At 35.6% G+C, this 21,749-nt stretch overlaps 1 protein-coding gene across 1 annotated transcript in view; it reads left to right on the top strand.

Annotated features, from left to right (window-relative positions):
• The window catches only part of BIRC6 (baculoviral IAP repeat containing 6), a 193,425-nt gene that overhangs the window by 97,882 nt on the left and 73,794 nt on the right, over positions 1-21,749 (top strand). The window contains exons 50-59 of the mRNA XM_059835694.1: positions 1,614-1,814; positions 2,453-2,732; positions 4,973-5,229; positions 6,433-6,541; positions 7,061-7,282; positions 10,354-11,134; positions 12,076-12,219; positions 14,078-14,207; positions 17,921-18,052; positions 20,431-20,598. Coding sequence (XP_059691677.1) covers positions 1,614-1,814; positions 2,453-2,732; positions 4,973-5,229; positions 6,433-6,541; positions 7,061-7,282; positions 10,354-11,134; positions 12,076-12,219; positions 14,078-14,207; positions 17,921-18,052; positions 20,431-20,598 — 2,424 coding nt within the window. The remainder of the gene's footprint in view (positions 1-1,613; positions 1,815-2,452; positions 2,733-4,972; positions 5,230-6,432; positions 6,542-7,060; positions 7,283-10,353; positions 11,135-12,075; positions 12,220-14,077; positions 14,208-17,920; positions 18,053-20,430; positions 20,599-21,749) is intronic.

Genomic DNA, 21,749 nt, shown 5'->3' with positions numbered 1-21,749 from the left:
TGTCAGGGGATAGCCAGTTCCAACCCACCATCTGCCGTAGACACACTAAGACTCACTGACTTAAGGCACATCAGATTTGATGGAGCTGTTACAGAAGCATAGCAAAGTTGAATGACAGGGAATGAGCCCGAGCTAGGTCAAACAGAGCAGCAGAAGCTGGAGCATAGGGCTGATATTGTTTATGCTCCTCTCACACCTGCACCTAATTGCTCCGATGTTGCCTGCATGAACGTTTGTTAGAATTGGAGTGCTGTTTTGGTATCAATACAGTGGCTGCCACTTAGATAAAATGCATGTGTTTTAAGATGTACTCTAATATCTTACAAAGGCTCCTTTTCACTACCGGTGTCTTAATGTTTTCTGTTGCTGCCCACTAGCCTAGCATAGCCTATGAATGTATTCATACAATGTATCTCACTGTCAAGAGGAGAGAAAAAAAGGATTATTTTTAAAATTTCTGGAAAAATTGTTGGACAAGAGAGAAATCCGTTCAGTCCTGTCATTCAAATTTAACTGTCAAAAATAATGAAATTTAAAAAAAAAAAAGGTTTATTTGTCAGAATAGGGGTCTGTTAGAAATCTTTTGCCTTGCTCTTCACAAATGCCTAAAAGGTATATTTAAGAATCCTGCTAATATTGGTGCTTGATTACTTTATGTAGTAAAAATCCTAAGCATATATGGTGGTGGGTTCTTGCAGGTCTTATTTCCCAACTTGCAAAGTGCTGCAGATCTTGATGGTCTGCTATGAGTGCATCTGTCTTACTATTTTACTTTCAGTCAGGAGTGTGCTTTTGAAATTAACCTTCTGGTTGTCCTCACTTACTATATTCTGATTCTCATGTATTGTTCTCGGAGAGATGAACTTGATTCATTTGGGATGAAAGTCTATCAAAATGTGTCCAGGAATTGACCTCCAGCTGCTACTAGGCCATTCAGTCATGGGCCAGGCTAAAGCTACTTTAAACTAAAACACTCCAAGTACCTGTAGTTTGAACAGCACAAATCTGGTCTTGTGCCATACTACTTGCTAAAGAAGGCATAGCCTAGATCTTTCTACTTCATTCTTAACTCACACTAAAATTAGAAAAATAAGCAGCTGCTGTGGTCAGGTTTTTTTTATTCTGGTGTCTTTTTTAGAAAAAGGTTTTCATGTGAAACAAACCTTTTTAAAGAAAAAGGTTTGCAGATTTTGGTTATAAAGTAATTTATGCTATCATTATAATATTTAAACCTTTAAAGCCTTCATTATGTTAACTGTGAATTAACTGAGTTCAAGTTCTAAGCATACTGTTCAACCTGCACCTTTTGGGTGGGTTTGTTTTTATAATGAACTCTTGATAGAAAGGTTAGGATTTTGGTAGCAGGTGTCCCCTAGCAAATTTTCAAGCACATGCATATGCATGTGGATATGTAAACTGCCTATTGTAAAACAGTCTAAGAGTAAAAGAAAAATATCTCAGCAGTTGTCGTTATTACACATGGGATGTTACCAATAAACTGAAATGGGTGAGATAGAGAAAAAAAAAAAAGTTCTCCACAGTTCAGGTTGTAAATTAATCTGGGTTTTATTAATAAACATTAACAATCAATGTTAATGGTGCTGGTTTTGAAGGTTCCATCACCTCAAGCAGTCCCACTGCCCAGCCTGCTGAAGTGCTGTTACAGGCTACTCCTCCCCACAGACGAGCTCGGTCTGCTGCGTGGTCGTACATATTTTTACCTGAGGAAGCTTGGTGTGACCTCACGATTCACCTTCCTGCAGCTGTGCTGCTCAAGGAGATCCACATCCAGCCTCACCTGGCCTCTCTGGCGAGTAAGTAGATTCACTGACCTTGATGCTGGTTTCAAAATTTGAAGGGTAGGATTTAGAAATGATACAAAGAGTATAATCAGAGGAACTAAAGCTGCAAGTTGTTTGAAGAATACCTGTAAAATAAGTCGAAAAGCTTGCTAATTCTGCTTTCCTTGAGCATGTAAGGCCCTGCCTCCTACTTAATTTCTTCTAGTTCAGTACATGTTTTGTGATGTTGACTTCAAATATGCCAAAAAACTTGTCAAACTTCTCAAAACTTTCCTGAGTGAGAATGTGATACTGGTCAGTGGTCTTCAGGCAAAATGGTTTTGTATGGTGGTTGGAATAAAGCATGAGATTTTCAGCTCTTCTTGTCATAGCCCTGCTAGGGAAACATCCGGCATTTACACTGACAGGGCTTTTCTTCATCTTAAGTCTTCGAAATAAACTGTATACTCCATGTATATGTTAAAATGCATAAGCATTTTGATACCATCGCACAGGTCAAATACTCCAGCTGCAGTTCTGTAGTACTGTTTGCCTAAGATCATTTCAATCATCTTGTTCTATATCTTTAACAGGGATACATGTTTAACACTTAAAATTCAAACCAGTACAGATTTTTAAATAGTATTAAACCTTCTTATCTTACTCTGTAGCTTGCCCTTCATCAGTGTCTGTTGAAATAAGCGCAGATGGTGTCAATATGTTACCTTTGTCAACTCCTGTTATCACAAGTGGTCTCACATATATAAAAATCCAGCTGGTAAAAGCTGAAGTTGCCTCAGCTGTCTGCCTCCGTCTCCATCGTCCTCGGGATGCCAGTACACTAGGCCTCTCTCAGATCAAACTGTTAGGCCTCACGGCCTTCGGAAACACCTCGTCTGCAACCGTCAATAATCCATTCCTTCCCTCTGAGGATCAGGTCTCTAAAACAAGGTAAGCTTCTAGTATCAATAGCTAGAGGCATGTTTGTGCCAGTTCGTGCTTTTCTCTCTTTTTAATGATGTTTTCTGCTCTGAGTGACATCTTGCCGTAGCAAACTGTATTCATGAATACCTGTTTTCGTAGTTGAATTTCAACATTTGCAGAATCTGTTTCAAATATCTTAGAAAACTTGCCTTTTTTTTTTTTTTTTCTTCTTACAGAAGGCACATATTAGCAGTACTTCTCACTTTTTGGTAGCATGCTTAACCTGCATATGTAAAAGGATGTGTTTCATCTCTGCAATGGTGAAAGAATACAAAGGATAGGAAAGCATTGAGAGTTGCGTTTTGTGTTTTCAATGGGTAGGCAGTTGTCAAAAAAACCTGAAGTAGCAACATATTTCTTATCCCTACTGAAGCAAACAGAGTTACATAAGTATTGGAGCAGGAATAGAAATAGGACAATGGGGTGTTTTGTGGAAGTCATATCTAATATTGCAGTTTGCAAACATTTGTGAAATAGGAACTGAATGTTCCTGTTGTGATTCTGGCATATCAGCAAGAATTCTTTTCACAAGATTTTATTTGGTTGGGTGGCATCTTGAGTTTCATACTCATTTTTAAAATAAAAATAAATAAACCCTTAAGGATTTAAAAAAAAAAAAGTGTTAAAAAGTTTTCCAACTTTGAATTTAATTTAATGGGTGAATTTTTGAGACTTCCTGGTTCTGAAATTTAACTTACTAAATTGTAAAAATTCATGACTTTGAAATATTTCATCTTTGAACCTTAATGTTTATAAGTTTGAAAAAAGAACATGGGAAAGTTTTACAAACCTCTCTTCTTTTGCTGGGAAAAATTTTGAGAAAGTAAGTAAATATAGAGAACATGAATACTGTCCAGTGTATATTTGATAAAAGCTGTGTAACTGAAATCGGTCTTTGATCTTCAGTAGCAGTGAAACAAATTTTCATAGACAAATTATACTATTGCTATATTTGTACTTCAGAAAAGGTTATCTTAAAGTCACACAAAAATAACCAGTATCTAAAGAAAGAAGGTGAGTATACATTGTTCATGTCTTGAAATGTTTTATTGTGGCTTTCAGCTTAGTTTTATAAGTATCTCAATAAAGTCATTATAGTAATATGATATAGATAGTCCATAACTTTGGATATAATTTTGTTTTAGACATAATAGAAAACTTGCTCTTTCCTAAAATGATAAATATTTAGGAGTAAATTATTCCTAAAATAAAAGTGTAAACTTCATTTAAGGTCTGTAGGCAAGTTTGCCTTGTTTTTCAACTGTGGGAAATAAGGTTAGCTGTGAAAATAATTTAATCTGTTAATTTAGAACTTGTCAGTGAAATGGTGCCATTTATTTCACGTGCAACTTAAATTGCCATCTTTTTCATAATGCTTGTTTAAACAGCATTGTAGTATATTTTTTATAATTAAAGTCTAGTTAATGTGTTTCCAAATTAATTTAATTACAATAGGTTTACTTTTCAAGATTTATTTTTAAAAGGAATACTGAACGATATTGTTAAAGAATGAGAGACACGGGGGAAATGCAGTGGCTTACATGTTTTTAATTTCTGCACTTTTTCTGTGTGCTTTTTAAATCAGGTTCACTAAGGTTCACTGTAATTTATTGTAGATGTGTATGAACCTAAAAATTTGTAAAGTCAGGGAAGCTGTGCAGGTGTATAATTTTAATGCCAACCACTATTGCAGAATCTTGACCTTAAATATTAATAAATCCAGTGGTGCCTAAGTAAGTCACTGTGCTGTTTCATGTTTTACGTTTATGTTTTGGCCAGCTCCTTTTTACGTTAAAAAACCCCCAAAAAACAACACACCCTCCCCTCTACCTTCCTTCCCTCTATATAATAACTACCTTCCCCTCTACCTTCCCCCCAATAGGTTGGTCCTATTGGAAGAAATATGTATGTAAATCAAGAAACCTTGAGAAACTTTAGTAATAAAACTGCAGGCTCTTAACTCTTCCTTCCCACAAACCCTGCCTTTCTTACAACATTAAGCCAGTGATTACAACAGCATCACTAATGTATATTATGTTGTGGTCTTAAATTCAGTCATTTTAATTTGCTTTTCTCAGATGATATCTGATGATGTCACAGTAGTTTTCTGCAGTACTTGTTCTAGAATCTAATACAGGTAGTTATGTTACAGATGAAAAATAATAAGAAAATGATATATTAGTTCATTTTCACGTTTTCCTTTTCAGTATTGGATGGTTAAGATTATTACACCACTGCCTCACTCACATAAGTGATTTAGAAGGAATGATGGCTAGTGCTGCAGCACCCACTGCTAATCTGTTGCAGACATGTGCTGCTCTACTAATGTCACCTTACTGTGGTATGCATTCTCCAAACATTGAGGCTGTGCTTGTAAAAATTGGGCTTCAGTCCACCAGAATAGGCCTAAAATTGATTGACATTCTTCTAAGAAACTGCTCGGCATCAGGGAGTGATCCTGCAGGTGAGTGCAATGTTTTTCTTTTCAGTCGTTGCTTGAAAACATTGCTTGTATAAATGTACAAATATATTTGCATGTTACTTTCTGATTCTGAACTTGGGTTGCCAGAACTTGCCATTGCGCTTTGTTACGCTTCTAAGTATCACAGTCTTTGTATGTGGGTAGTTCTACAACAGTAAAGCAGTGCAACCAGGGTTGTTTTGATCTTTGTGTAGAATAGATAATTAGGTGAATGTTTTGAAGACACGAGAGTAGGACATGCAATATATTGTAAGCACGTCTTACTATAGGTACTATGTCTAGATGTTTCAAAATAAAAAGCATCCATGAGTAGTGTTAAGGAAAACAAATTCAGCAATATTTGGGCAGTAATAGCCTGTAGGACAGTATAAATTTTGAATAGCACTAATCATGGAAAATATTTACAGGTGGAGGTACATAATCAAGACACTTGAACAACTAATCTATGTCCTACAGCGAAATTTTGCAGTAGCTCTTCTGTTAATGCACTGGCTATTTTGTATTTATGATTCCATACCACTTTGCTTTGCTGTTTTGTGCCTTTTAAATGAAAGAAAACGGAATTCATATATTTCCTGTTTTGAAGTTGCTGATACTAACAGAAAACACTCTTCAAAATGGCTTCAGTGACTTACTTTGCCATGAGTTAATGTTTCAGTGTAGCCTACTGTCTTTTGCTGGAATGCTGTTAGATAATAGAGTAGTTTCCTACAGGGCAGGAGATGAACACAGTGAGGAGAAGACGAATAGGAAATAATCTGAGGAAATCCTCAGCCTTAGTCCCATTAATGGAAATTGGAGTTAAATAAGCTTTCATTTTGAAATAAATGTTTGCTTCTGAGAAGCATGAGGTTTGACAGCTCTATTGGAATTAGTCATGTCTTTGAAATATGTTGAAGAAAATCCTAGTAGCTAAACCTTTAAGTCCTGTATGTGATGAATGTTGCAGTGATTTTTCCTTTTACGGTAAGGCTGAACATTGCATTGAACATACAAAATGCACAGTTTTAAGATAGTGGTGTGTAAAAGAATTGCATCCTTATGTTAATGGTAAAACTCAATTCAATGTTAATATTGCAATTTTATAATAATTTAATTAGTACTTAAAAAAATATGTATGTAAGTACTTCTATTATTTCCCCTCCTCCCCCCCCCACCCTTTTTTTTTTTTTTTAATGCGGCAAGATCTGAATAGCCCTTTACTGTTTGGAAGATTAAATGGTCTCTCTTCTGACTCCACAATAGACATTCTTTATCAGCTTGGAACAACTCAAGACCCTGGAACAAAAGATAGGTAATGTTATTTGGATTTTCATGTGGAAGTGTATACAAAAATAATCTGCTAAATAGTGGCTTGATGTTCCTGCACAAAACTAGACTTTTAAAAATCTGATTGTTATGAGATAACCTGAAAGTACAAAAATCTAAAGAAGCTTTCCAGCTTTTCCTCCTAGCTCCTTGCTTCCTTTGCAGAGAATGCTATCCCTCTTTTTTTGCTCTTGTAAATGTGATAAAACTTTTAGTGTTCAATTGACTTTTCTCTCAAATACTCAGAACTCAGATACCTGCTGTGTTTTCTTTCTCTATAGAAAGAAAGCTTACATTTGACTTTCCAAGATGATAAGTGTTTTTAATTAATTCTTCCCCTGTTAGTGATCTAAGTCTTGAGAAAACAGAGTTTGAGGTCACTCTTGAACTTTGCTTCAAAGGGAGAGATAAATGTGTAATTCAGATTACTAAAAGACATCAAGCTAATTTGGTTTTGAGTGTTTCTTTGACCCTTTATAATGTACTACATCATCTTGCCTTCCAGAATTCAAGCATTGCTGAAATGGGTCAGCGATTCCGCAAGAGTTGCAGCTATGAAAAAAAGTGGACGGGTTAGCTACATTTGTCCAAATAGCTCAACAAGAGAGTACGGTCTTTTGATGCCATCTCCTTCCCATTTGCATTGCGTAGCAGCAATTTTGTGGCATAGCTATGAATTGCTTGTTGAATATGATTTACCAGCATTGCTGGACAGAGAGCTCTTTGAGTAAGTAAAGCAAAGTTTTGCACCATGTACTTTTTATAACAGAATTATTTTGTTCACTGAAATTATACCACTTGAAGCGTACTCATTGTGAAATAGTAGTGGAAATTGTCATCCCTGAAGCTAATTGATAGAGCGAATACTTAGAGATATCTCAACAGGTAGTTCTGTAGTTCTAAACACAAAACTGCACTTCATATATTCCAGGTGTAATTATGTTTAAAAACAAAAATCCAAAACAAAACAGCAAATCCATGTATATACTTGCACATATGTGAAAGGTAGACTGTTGCATGTTTTTGTTTGTGAGTTTTTTAATGGATAATTCTGGGCTGTTCTTGTTGAAATTGAGTGTTTGCAGTCATTTTCACAGTACTTATAAATCATGATCTTTATTAGTATCCTATTATATAAGCATTATTTTATTACTCATGGTATCCCATATCTATAACTGATAGCTACAAGCTAGGGGAGGGAGGGATTGGGTTTTGGATTTGCCACTTTTGTTCCAGCCATAGTTTATTTCCAAAGAGAGAAAGCATAAAAGCTTGAGTGAATCTTGAACTATGAATTCACTGGGTGTTCCTTGATTCTAAAGAAAAGTTCACCCTAAACACCAAATACATACTTTCAGTGACTCCAGATTGAAAACGTGTGAGCTAACATTCCTAATTTATGTTGATTAACCATCTCTTCTGTTTAAACGAAACAAAAAAGGGAAGCCACATAGCTTTGTTTCATATGTATTATAGCTGTTAAATTCCTGTATCTTTCATTTGTACTACTGACTGAAATTTCAGTTAATGAAAGGAGCTTTGATAGCACGTAATTTTTTGTTGCCCTTAGGAAACATTCATTTTCTTCTGCTACTTTACTGTCTTCTATAGGCACAGTCAAACATTTAAACACTGTGACATGTACAAGTTACAGTTACTGGTACAAGCATGGGGAGCTCTTCTGTATGTGCAACGTGCTGGTCTTTAGATACATGACTACAAGCTAGACCTTTTCCAAAGGCACTTCAGTGATACTGTCATATAAATAATTGTTAATTCAAAATGAGCTTGTTCATTTTGGGAATCAATGTAAGGATTTAAAATTGCAGGTCAATCAGTCCTTTCGGGAATACATTTTAACAGAAATACCTTTTCAGGTTGGATTTTAACAATTTTAACATTTGAAAAGGAAGAACTCTAATAAAAATAGACTTCCTAAAATGGATAGCCCATTTAGATTTATACTAATATAAAAGTGGGATAGCCTATTTAGATTTATACTAATATAAAAGTGGGTTTCACAACTGAATTCCTGTTTTTTGGAGGAGGGTATGTTGTTTTCATCACAGGATGAGATGAAGGAATACTGATAAAACTATTGTACCTAGTATGAATGTTGCAATATAGCCCTGTTCCTCTACATCCTGCCAAATAAAACTGTAATTCATATCAGCCAGCATCTGGAGCAAATTATAAAATACATTTTTAATAAATATAGAAGGATTATTGTCAGACTTATAAGGGTAGATAGTTCTTCTAATAAAAATAACTTCTCATGTGTATTCTTTATCCTCTTTGATATTTTAACTTTTGAAATATTTTCATTGATTCTAGCTATAAATCCTAGTTTCTCCTTCATGTGATATTTGACTTTTCTCTTAGATGTATTTTCCCATCATCCCCATTTTCCATGTCAATATTTCTGCTTTGGCCAATGGATACTAATCTATTCCTTCGTTATTTTTTAATATCTAGTTGGAAAAGAATCTTATTTTTCATAGAGCATGAACTTACACAGAAAATTCTGGCACAAGGATTGTGTGAAGATATAGTTAGAGAAGACTTTAAGTGTACCTTTATTATATGTGAACTTTGGGAAACTGTGACTGTCTTCCCAAAGTTATGGGTCATTTGGTCACTGAGATGACCAAAACATTTAAACATTTTATTTGGGAGAGAGTTTTTTATCAGTCAGTCACTAGACTGGTGGTAAAGCTAACTTTTGGTTAGACCCACATTCTGTTCTATAGACTCTTATAGACTTTTATAGACTAAACATACAATAACACTTCCATCCAGAAGAGGGAAAAACAATCCTTGTCTTCAAATGGGAATGTGATGTGTAATGATACATCCAAACGTATTTAAAAACCTAACATTGAAGTGGCACAAAGTGTGCGTTCACCTGTGTATGTAAAGGTTAAGATAATGTAATTTATGTATGGTGTCATGGTACTGTGAATGCAGTTCAGAAGACTGTGGGTTCTTTTAAAAATATTTCACCTACTCTGAACAAGTCTGTATGAAGAAATTATGATTTCACTATTTTACAAATACCACTTCTGAAATTTAAGCTGAGTAATAGGAGCTAAATTAGCTTTTGCATTCATGTGCCTTGATTAGCATTCAAGCACATAGTATTTGCATGGAAGTGAGTTCAAAAGTAGATGGGATTTTAGTATCTCTGAGGAATGATTCTGTTATTTACTTGTGTCCTAAGTTCAGGTTGAATAAGGGTAGGAAGGGTGACATCATTCAACCAACAAGATTGTTGCTGTTTTCATTTTTTTGCAACATCTTTAGGTAGAACTCTAATAAAATAAACTTTAAAAATTTTGGAAACATGTTAAAACACTTCCAGTTCTTACAAAGGATTAAGAGAGTTTTATGTAAATGAGCCTGTCTGTGCACGTGTGTGTGATCCTAGTAGCTGCAGCTTGGAGAGTTGAAAGCACAAAGAGGTTGCAGTTGTCTCAATCATGCATAAATTATGTGACAACTGTCAAAAGACTGAAATCCTGTCTTTCATGTGCAGCATGCCAGAAAAGTCAGCTTATTTCGATTTTAAATACAGTATGATGAAAGAAATTTAAACATAGGATTGAGGAATGCCTTTTGGGTAACAAATGTCCTGCTGATACTGTGATCCAAATGAGGCTTTCAGGCTCAGCTCAGTGTGGTTTACAACAGCTTTTACAATAGTCAATCGTGAATGTAGAGAGATGTTTTATGAACCAACGAAGAAAAGGGACTGTGAGTGGCAAACTACGTGTTGACATGATTTTCTGTCTTCTACAGGTCACTGTTTAACTGGTCGATGTCTCTTCCCTGCAACATGGTTTTGAAGAAAGCTGTTGATAGTTTGCTTTGCTCAATGTGCCACATCCACCCAAATTATTTTTCCTTACTCATGGGTTGGATGGGTATCACTCCTCCTCCAATGCAGTGTCAACACAGACTGTCCATGACTGATGACAGCAAAAAGCAGGACCTTAGTTCATCTTTAACAGATGACTCTAAAAACGCACAAGCCCCTCTTGCACTAACAGAGTCTCACCTGGCTACTCTTGCTGCCTCATCTCAGTCTCCTGAAGCTATCAAGCAATTATTGGACTCAGGTTTGCCTTCACTGCTTGTAAGAAGTCTTGCTAGTTTTTGCTTTAACCATACTTCTAGCTCTGACTGCACTGCACAATCAATGGATATCACCCAGGACAGGCTCAGGAGGCATCATGTTCCACAGCACTTTAATAAAATGCCTATCACAGCAGACCTGGTTGCTCCTGTTCTCAGGTTTTTGACAGAAGTTGGCAACAGCCACATGATGAAGGATTGGTTGGGTGGCTCTGAAGTCAATCCATTATGGACAGCACTTTTATTTCTGTTGTGCCATTCTGGTGCTACTTCTGGAGGACACAATGTGACAGCACAACAGACCAGTGCAAGATCTAGCTTGCTTTCTTCAACTGTAACAACAGGGTTGACCACTCAGCAGCGGACAGCAATTGAAAATGCAACAGTTGCTTTCTTCTTACAGTGCATTTCTTGCCATCCTAATAACCAGAGGCTTATGTCACAGGTGAGAGGGAAAAAAAAAAAAAAGAAGTTTTCATTCCTTTATTAATAACTACAGCCAGCTTTTAAAACTTTTTACTCTTTTTTTCTTTAAAATAACTTCTTTTTCTAAGCTGTCATTGATTGGAAAAGTTTTGTATTAAGATTGTCAGCTTCTTGGTCTGACTTTGAAAAGTATAAAAATGTTTTGGCATGGCCATGCAGTCCTATGTATGAATTTGTATTCCTCTTGGTTTAGAGGAATAAACTTTAGACCAAAATCCAAAATATTATGTTTAATTGGATAGGTCTAAACTCTTCTGAAATGGAATTTGGAAATTAAGCTTCATACGCATCTTTTATATTAGTAAGTTAAGGAGGTTTCCTGATAAATTTGCTTGCACAAGCATATACCCTGTGCAATCTGTGACCAGGAAAATGTGGTTTATTGCTGAATATGGCTTTGCATTGGGCATCCTAATGCAAATTCAACTATTTTACTCACATTTGTTAACCTTGCAGACCTAGTTGAATAAAAGTATAATTAAAAAAATATTTTTTTTAACATTAAGAATGACAGTGCCCTGGGAACAGGTAAACTTCAGTAAAGCAATCAGTACAGTTCTCTGTTAATGGCCAGTAGTAATACTGCATTATGCAGTGGGAAATTTTTGCTTTAGGAATTTGAAAGCTATTTTTCTAAATACTTTATCTTCAGTTTTTTATCTTCTTGAGTAGTCTACATGTTTACAACTACTTTGATGCTGTAGTCAGTATTTTGAACTTTTTTATAAAAAAACCTTATTTGCTGCTGGTATTTTCTACAGTGGTGCTCATTTCTGATCTGGTTTGAATGGTAACTGGAAGGTAGATCTTAGACACTGCCCTATTATGGCTGTGTAGAGCTACATTTTAGGGACCTAAATATAGAAATATTTTAAATCTGGTGTCATTTTGCTTTCCCAGGTTCTCTGTGAATTGTTCCAGTCCTCTCCTCAGCGTGGGAACCTCCCAACCTCTGGAAATATTTCAGGATTTATTAGGAGGCTTTTTTTGCAGCTGATGCTAGAGGATGAGAAAGTTACTTTGTTTCTTCAATCCCCATGTCCAGTAAGAATTTTCGATAACAGTATGGTGGACACAGAATAAATTTAGCCTTAAAAAAAATAAAAAAAAATCTGGATATATTCAACTTTGAAATGTTGAAAGGCAGCTTTTCCTACTGTACACATTGTGGAATTTTGGAAAGGAATGTGTTGATGAATTGTAACTCAGATTTTAAAGGAAAATTTAAGGCACTGTGGTAAGACAAAGCCATCTTGTTGAAAATATACTGCTTCTGAAAGAACTGACAACTGAAATATCTTATGTAAGACTTTTTAACAGTATCCTTACGCATTAGCAGCAAATACAGATACAAGTTCTAGTCCTTCCAGCAGTTCTTCATTATCAGTTTCATTGGGGAACAGTCGTCATTTTGATGCTTCAAAATTGGCAGGGATCCTTCAGCATTAGCCAAAACACCATGAATAAATTCTTGAGTGACAAATACTTGAATTAATTGATAAAGCAGATGTATGCTTTTATACTTCTACATGCTTCACCATAACACAGAATTATAATTAATGACTGAAGTGCTATGCTGTTAATTGAAGGCTGTGAATAAAGAAATACAGGAAAAACAGAGGTTTTTAAAAGATCTGATACTCCCATACAAGGAAAAATTATTTTCTGCTTTGGTTTCTGCTCTTCTTACTACATCTCAGAAGTAAAGTCCTGCATGAGATACATGACAGGGAAATTGCTTCAGATAGTATAAAATGGAAAAGGAGGAACAAATACAGTTTTAGCACCAACATTTAAATGTTTTGTTTTAACCTGGTTGTGATGAATTGTTAACATGGCCATTGGTAATGTGAAGGTAACATCAATTTTGTAATAAGTTGTTTTACATAGAACATTTTTTTACGGAATGTTATTAGATATGTAAAAGCAGAAAAAATATCTTGAAAAGAAGTTGTCAGATAATTCAGTTTCTTCTATTAAAAAAAACAGGAAACAATCTGGCTGTTATTACTGAGAAAAGGATTCTAACATCCGGAGAGAGACCGTAAAAATAGTGTGGATGTGCAGCATATACTGCTAGTATATCCAACAACATAACCTTTCAAAGATTGGATCCCCATTTATATCTCTTAAGTTCTTACCAAACCTGTATTTTATAAGCTGAATTCTGATTGTCATCAAGTATTAAATTTGTTTGATAATACTGCACAACAATAAATTGGTTCTGTATGTGAATATTAGTAAACAGTTCTCCTGTTGATAGGAGGAAGGGGACCAGTGCACTGTCATTGCTTGCAGTAACTTTTTACAGACTTTTCTGCAAAGAGTGATACAAAATGCAAACAGGCCTCAGGCTAAAATATGTTATGTTCAAATACTTGAAATGTTTTAACTAGTAGTGACTTAGTTATCCGTCATAATAGCAAAAAGTAGATACTAAATCTAGAATAAAATTCATCCTCAAGTCAGAGAAATAGAGAATGACATCTTTCTCTACTCCAAGTATATTGTGATTTTCCTTATTTAATTTCAGAATTAATTAATTTCAGAATCAAGTTTTAATTTCCTAAATAATTTCAAGTCTCAGACACTCAATTTTTCTCTCATATACAGCTATATAAAATGATCATGTTTTTTAAAACAAATATGATATCATATTGTTTCTGATCCTAAATATATTCTAGGCTTTCGAAGCAAATTCTTTTGAGGTAAAAAGTTAAAATTGTCCTAATTTGATGCATTTTTACTGTATGCCTCCAAAGTTGAAGGATATGTCAGTTTTCTTTTTAGCACACAAAAGATGTAACTTTATTTTGCTGAGGTGAGTTTATAAGAACTTAGTGTTTTAACTTATTTCTGAATGTTAAAGTCATGTTAAATGTTGACTTTTTTTTCCTTTCAGCTGTACAAAGGTAGAATTAATGCTACTAGTCATGTAATTCAACATCCAATGTATGGAGCTGGACACAAATTTCGTACTCTTCATTTGCCTGTCTCAACAACTCTAGCAGAGGTTCTCGATCGTGTGTCAGGCAAGTTTGCAATAGTTCATATTTGGTTGTTTGGGTTTTTTTAAGATACAGTTTCAAAAAAACCCCAAGAAACAAAACCAAAAAACCCGCATAAACCAAGTATGTCTACTTTGTTATTTGCAGTGTTCATCGGTAATTGCCAAATATGAAACAGTGGTTTAAGTTGTAAGCTTTTGCATATGCCTTATATGCTCCACGTAAAATGCACTTATACTGGTCAAATACTACTTTTTCCTGCTCTAAAACTCAGGTGGGGAAGGTGGGGTTTTTGTTTCATTCTTCTTTTTTTTGGTTGGGGGTTTTTTGGTTGGTTGGTTGTTTTGGGGGTTTTTGTTTGCTTTTTAGTTTTAATGTGTTCTCAAATCCCTCATGGGATATTTGCAAGACCATACAAATGATGCTGCAAATATCAGTCTTTAAAATGCCCTCTCTTTCTGCCAGTCACTTAAATATTCCCAAATTACGTGAGTTGAATATCCTGGAACTTAAAAGTTTATCTCAAGATGGAGATGAAATCGTGTTGCTATGAAAAGGCTATGAAGGCTCCATCTAATTTCTGTGGTTATGCTTTTGCCTATTATATAAGCATTTGAGTTTGCTTACTAAATGGAGATTGAAAACTGTAATTTTCTTTTAGAGGTTAATTTTAAAATTCTATACAATGAGAGGATAATGTTAAGGCATGAATTTTTTGTTAGTTTTTTTTAAATTCAGTACTTTCAGTTATACTAGTTGAATATATATGGAGAGATGAATCCCCCTCTGTAGGGGACTCTATTTACCAGGCCTCCACAGACCATAATACGAATTTCGACACCTGAATGTCTTAATCTTAAAATGAATCCCACCTTGAACTTCAGTGTTTATTTAATACTTCATAAAATAGAGCTATATGTTAAAGATTAGGGTTAGTGATCTTTTTTAAAATGTACTTAAAGACTAGAATTCACGCTAAAGGTGTCATGTCCATGCCAGAGCTCTCTAGGTGAAAACAGGCAAGATGCAAGTTGATTCTCCTCAGGTGAGAAATAGAGCAAAATTTGTTTGGTCACGTTACCTCAAAAATTGGTTTTAAGCATGCTTAATTAAAAAGAAAAAAAAAAAAAGGAAAACACCCCAGCACTTCCTCTTTAGTCTTAAGATGTGGTTCTCAGTAATAGAAAAGAAAAGTCAAAGATCATCACAGCAATTATGATTTTGCCATTTTGCAGATGTGCGCTGAAGTGTGTGCACTTAGCTGCACACATACCTGACTAGGTATGTATGTACTTATATGTAGATATATTTCTAGGTGTAATTTTTTGGAACTCTGTAGATCATCTTTCATTTCTGAAGCAGATCTTCATGGAGTTCAGAGGAACTATTGCTTTTTTATATCTACTGAAAATCTACTGAAAATTGTTAATAAATTCATGAGGGCAATAAGTATGTTACCTAACAAGGTGATAGAAGTACTACAAAGATACTTGGCAGAACACTAGACAGAACAAGATGTGCTTTGGGATTTTAATTAAAAAATAGTGAAACCTAGAAAAATGTTTGATGCTTATTTATCAGGCAATAGTTTGTTATTTCTGATAGAATTCTGTATTCATTTACTGTCCAGACACAGTCATGTGTGAAATGTGACCAAGGTCTTCTAGATCTCCGTGCAATTTATGGTCAGAATTACTGTAATGGGTGGGGTAGTCATTGTGTATGAGGTAGGGATCAGTTGTTGAGTAGTGACATAAACTGTGCTGAATAGCTGCCTTAGTGGTGTATTGCAGTCAACTTGATAGCCAGTGCTAATAGGGACTGGGGAGGGGAATGTGATGATGTGATGTACTGTAATGCCTGTAATTGAAATTGATCAAATGCTGACTTTGTAGGGCACCATAACTTTGTTTTTTTGCTGTGGAATCGTTACTCCTCAGCTTAACTCTCATTTTAAATTGGAAGAATTAATTCCGGAAAAGTTCAGGTTCTTCTATGTTTCCATCCCTCATCTAATGTGAGTTCTCTGATTGTATTAAAAGCTTTGTGATACTTGTATATCATTCCATGAAGTCCATGGTTAGGACATAGTAAAGAAGATTTGAATATATGAAGAGTAAACTGTGTGTTTGGGGTGACAGGGAGAGAGAAGGGATGGACTGGGGGTGGAAAGGAAGAAAAAACTGCCATCGCTGCAACAATAGGAAGTCATGAAGATCCTGTGTCAGAGGCTGTCCCTTGGCTTAACTTCTTTCTTCTTAACTAACCTGTTAATGTCTCAAATTGATTGTGTCATACTTTCTGCAAAAATAAATCACAGTAAGCATGTTCATTTCATACTTTTTCTCCTAGCCCTAAAAAAAAAAAAAAGGTGGGGGGTGTCTAAAATCATTGCTAAATCTGCTACACACATCCCTTCACCATAGGAAGAAAATGTGCTGTATCACAGCAGATAGGATTGTCTAGGACGAGTACCCATTGTTTTGTATTTCATTCACCTTAGTCTTAAGTTACTGGTCTTGGCTGGTCAGGAAAATTGAACAAGTCTGGGTATTACCTGAGTATTAAAAATACCATTGCTTAAGCTTCCTTGATAATTTTATTAATGAACTTTAAATTCTTCAGCAATAAATGGGCATTCAGTCCATTGGACCAAACTAGTGCAGCTCTGAAGTTTAATAATAATAATGAAATTTTTTAAAAAAGGCATATACCTATATATATCCCTAGTGTGTGTGTGAATGTTGGGTCCTGAGTAGCAGCAGTTTCGCACTCTCTATCTTCTTTTGGTGTGCGCTACTGTCTAACAGACATAACCAATGTCTTCAGGCACAAATTATAATGTATTTCCCAGAAGGTCAAACCATATCTCTTTCAGCATCTCACCCACTGGTGATATACCGTTAAAGGTAGCCGGATGGTACTTCTAGGTCTTGAGTCTGTGGTTATAGCTTAAGGCTGCTGTGGCTATGTGGAAACAAGTTACTACTCAGAAGCAATTAGAGAATTATTTGGCCATTTTGGTGCCAGTGTTGTACCTTACAAGGTGTGAAATGATCCATTGTCACCAGTAATCAATGATTTAGTAGTTGCTTGCTGATATTTGTGATCTACGCTAATGATTGAACCAAAATGGTTGCACTGCAGTAATCTAATGTTCACTTAAGCAAACAGCACAAGGTTTGGATGTGTAATCTACTTTAGACATCTTCCAATTACAAAGGAACAATCTTACTTGCCAGTTCTGAAATTGAGTCAGTATATAACACTAGTTACCCAGACCTAAATACAACAATTTATTTAAATAAGTCTGTAGGTGTCCTTAAAAAAAGTTTAGGATTTTTTTTGTTGTTTTTTTTGTTGTTGTTGTTTTGTTGGGGGTTTTTTGGTGTTTTGTTTTGATTAGTGGGGTTTTTTGGTTTTGTTTATTTTGCTTGATCTTGGGTTTGGTTGGTTGCAGTGGTGTTTTAACATGAATGCACTTGACTCATCAGGTAATGGTTTTAAGTTGTTACAGTTCTAAATTGTCAGAGGACAGATTTTTGGGGGAAGAGTGGACCAGAATTATGATGCCTTAATTAATAAGTATTTACAAGACTATTACTGCCTGGGATGGAACTCTAAGCCACTAAAATAGTTGAGAATAGCCTTGTTAACAGCCTAGAAATGGTAACAAAATCAACTTGGTATCTTGAAATGCCTTTCTCTCCTCTTTTTTTTTTTTTTCCCCTGTATAGATACACCGAGTATCACAGCTAAGCTAATTAATGAACAGAAGGAAGATAAAGAAAAAAAGAACTATGAAGAGAAAGAAAAAGTTAAAGCAGAAAATGGATATCAGGACAATTATAGTGTTGTTGTTGCTTCTGGTATGTTTTGTTTCTTCCACCTTCTGAAAAGTGGATCTTTCAGACTTTGGCGGGGGAGGGAAGGAACTCATATCTACCAACAATTCTTTTTATTAGTAATGATGGTTAGAAAAATTGTAGTGCCAAATTCATCTAACTGGCTGTTAGGCAGCAAAGATTGATTCCTGGTAGAACTGCTGCCTGTAGCCGATTATTATACTTGGACAAATTTGTACCTAAATATGTGTGTCAGTGACATGTTGTGGATGCTGTTGCTAGTGCATTTTACAGGATTCTGTAGAGACATACCTGAAGCTTGGATTTTATGGCAATATATTAGTATTTGTGTACTATCACCGTGGTGTGGGTATTACTACCTCTACGTTTTTGCAGTGGCTGGTGCATCAGAGTTTGATTACCTACTCCCACAATATGCTTTGGAAATAAAAGAATCCATATACTTTGCATAACAACTGGTGGTACTCTGCTAAAAACTGTCAGATGGAGACGTAAGCATAAAATCGTGTTATTCCACCTGGAAACCACACATACAGGATTTTCTTCCAAAGCATTCACCTTCTAAAAACTAATGGGAAGATCCTTCTGAAATCATTCATGTAAACCCTTCTCCTTCAAAAAACTGCTGTGGAGGCTATAGATTGTACATACTAATTTTGCAGTGGTACTAGAAGATTACAGTTCAGATGATGGCTGTAGAGATCATTTGTCTTTTGGTTTGAAGTTCTGGGGGGTGTGTGTGTGTGAGAGAGAGAGATTAGTGACCTTCAAACTTCCCTTTTTCTATCTAGCTCTCTGCCTTCATTGAGCTACCTCAATTTCACTTACACTTCATGAGCGTGAAGAGATGCTGATTTCCATTGACTTCTGGCATCAATATTTCTTAAGCTTTTTATTTCAGGTTTTTAGATGTAGATATAACTCTAAACTCAAGTGCTCAATAGGGCAGCAGTTTCATGGAACTTGGTATATATTTAAAGCAACACAGCTGATTGTTAATTACAGCATCTTTATCTGGAAAGATATTTGCAGTAGGTGCCACTTAAACAGGGTAAACATGTTTTGGTAAGATCTAAAATATTAATAGGTCCAAGTGAAGGGTTAAAACATGAATAAAGAATCTGGGAAGAAAAAAAGTAATATACCAAGCTTGAAGATAGGGCATAGCATAGTCAGCCATGTCTCATCCCAGTTGCATCTCTGATCATACTGCCTGATATAGCCCATTCCCTATTTAGAAAGAAGCAGACCTAAGTTTTTCCTTCTTTTTGCTTGTATTTTTTCCAGTTGAGTAAACGAGTTTACATTTAAACTTAATTCATTTGCATTTGGTTTTACCACCTGTTTGCGAAATCTTGTCTTCTTTTGTCTTTATCTTTGTATCTATTCTGGGGGTTTTTTTAGTGTCCTCAGAGCCTCATGCAGCCACTGTTTAACTTGTTCCCTATTGGTAAAATTATTAGAGAGTAGAGATGGTATTTGGAGACAGATCTTCCTGAGACAAGCTAGTTTAGTATACTGGAGATGATTGGAGAATGTGTAGCGTATTATAGCTGCTCCTACTGATCAGCTGAAACCAGAGTGTATCATAGCATTTGAGGTATGGATGTTGTTAGTTTTCCAGCTGCTCTTAGCTGATTATGAGGCAGTAGTTGTATGAATCTTTGTATATGGACCTGCTGACTTTTTTACTTGGTCTGTCACCTGTGTGGAAGGGTACGCGATAGTAATGTAATTTCACTGTACCTGAAGTCAACTTAAGCTGTCCCAAAACATGGCAGTCTTGCTATATAAGCTCAGTAAGCTTTTACGTTCCTATTCTGCCTTTTAATTTTCATGTAGTGCTTACTCTGAAGGTTTTGGCCTAGGCAACTTTAAAAGCATGTTTAAAGACACCTTTCATCATATGTGCTCATGTCAGTACTGCAGCTGAAGTCACATTCGTAGGCCAGACAAGTGGTTGTTATCTATTGTTTGCTGCTGAAATGTCTGTCAGTTTAGAAATTTTTGCCTTTCTTGCTTTCAATTGAAAAAAAAAACTAAAAAAGTTGCTAAACCTGCCCATTGCTAGACAGGCTCTTTAACTATGTTTAAGAGCAGAATCAGAGTATTTTTTGCTTTTTTTGTGGGTGATATGACCTAGTACAGTTACAGTTTGGTTTGTGTTTGGGGCTCAAGGAGGATGCACAGCCTTGTTAACTGTAAAAATACTGGGATTATATCCAAATATATTTTATACATGAATGCTATTCTGATATTTAATTTGCAAGTGCTGAAAAGTTTGACTTTTTTGCTGTCATTGTAGGTATTGAGTACATTGCATCTCGGCTAGCTGAAGTTACTAAATACCAGAATGACTTTGAATACTTTTACTTTACTAGGTTTGAAATCTCAGTCAAAAAGAGCTGTTTCATCCACCCCTCCACGTCCACCATCAAGGCGAGGAAGAGTGATGGCAGATAAAGTAGGTACGTCTTCCTCAGGAGGAGAATCTTCCAGCAAGACCATTAGTGTTCCAGTCTTTCATCTATACCATAAACTTCTACCAGGTAACTTTACTAACTGTTTTTAAACTTAATAATTATGGTCTTTTTCAGTTGCTGATATGTCATCAGAAAGTAGATGTAATGCTAATGGACATCTTTGTCTTTCTGTTGAGCATCTTGAAGTGTACATCTTGAAGTGTAGAGCACTTCTGGGTTGGGTAGCAGCTTTCAACTGGAAGTGGAGCATTATAACATCATAGTGGCTTGACAGTGGCAATGTTGTAGTTGGGGCATAGAGAGAGATCTCTCTCCTATAGAGAGATATTGGTGTGACTGGAATTCTTAACCTTAAATCAGGGATAAAGAATGGGAACATGGGTGAAACAGAATCACAGAATCACTAAGATAGGAAAAGACCTGTAAGATCATCAAGTCCAACCATTACAAAAAAACAAAAAAAACCCACCACAACAAAACCACACAAAAAAACACCCACACCACACAACACCATGCCCATCAAGCCATGTCCCACAATGCCACGTCCACACGCTCCTTGAATACCTCCAGGGAGGGTAAAACACTTCAATATTATGTGGAAGAGCTTACCTGGTTTATAGTATAAAAACAAGGAACCAGCTAATGGAATTAAGTGGTAAACTTCTGATCAAAGTGATTTTCACCCAATAAAAAACTAAATTTGGAACTTACTGCAGAATTATTGGTTTTGAGGCTGTCCTCTGGCAATTTTGAGAGGGATCATACACTAGGATTAAAATATCTAGAATTGATACAGTTAATGCTATTATTTTGGAAAGGAGATCAAAACTCAGTGCCTGTTTCAGTATCTAGCTGGTAAAGGTTGACTGTCTACTAGTGGTAATGTAGACCATTCTGTATTTGTGATCTGGTCGATCACATGTATTGCGCAACAGCCAGTTGTTACAAAAAAAGAAGCCATGGAAAGCAGAATCAGTGATGAAAAAAAGGGCAGAAAACTTCTTCAGTTGCACAGTGGCAAGACAATTTTTAATTTTCATTTCTTAAGACACCATCTTCCATTGAAGAAACAGGTTGCTACTAAAGACCTTCCTGGAACTAGTGTTACTTGATTAACCACAGTCAAGATGAAATAGGCATGCTAAGTGTATTGTATGATCCAACTCTAAAACATTTAAGTCTTACTCGTTATCAGGGAAAAATTCTTCTGCCTTGAG

The sequence above is a fragment of the Gavia stellata genome, chromosome 2, assembly GCF_030936135.1.
Source record: "Gavia stellata isolate bGavSte3 chromosome 2, bGavSte3.hap2, whole genome shotgun sequence".
In the NCBI taxonomy this organism is placed as follows: Eukaryota; Metazoa; Chordata; class Aves; order Gaviiformes; family Gaviidae; genus Gavia; species Gavia stellata.
Note: the sequence above shows the minus strand (reverse complement) of the source record. Positions and strands in the feature narration are given on the sequence as shown.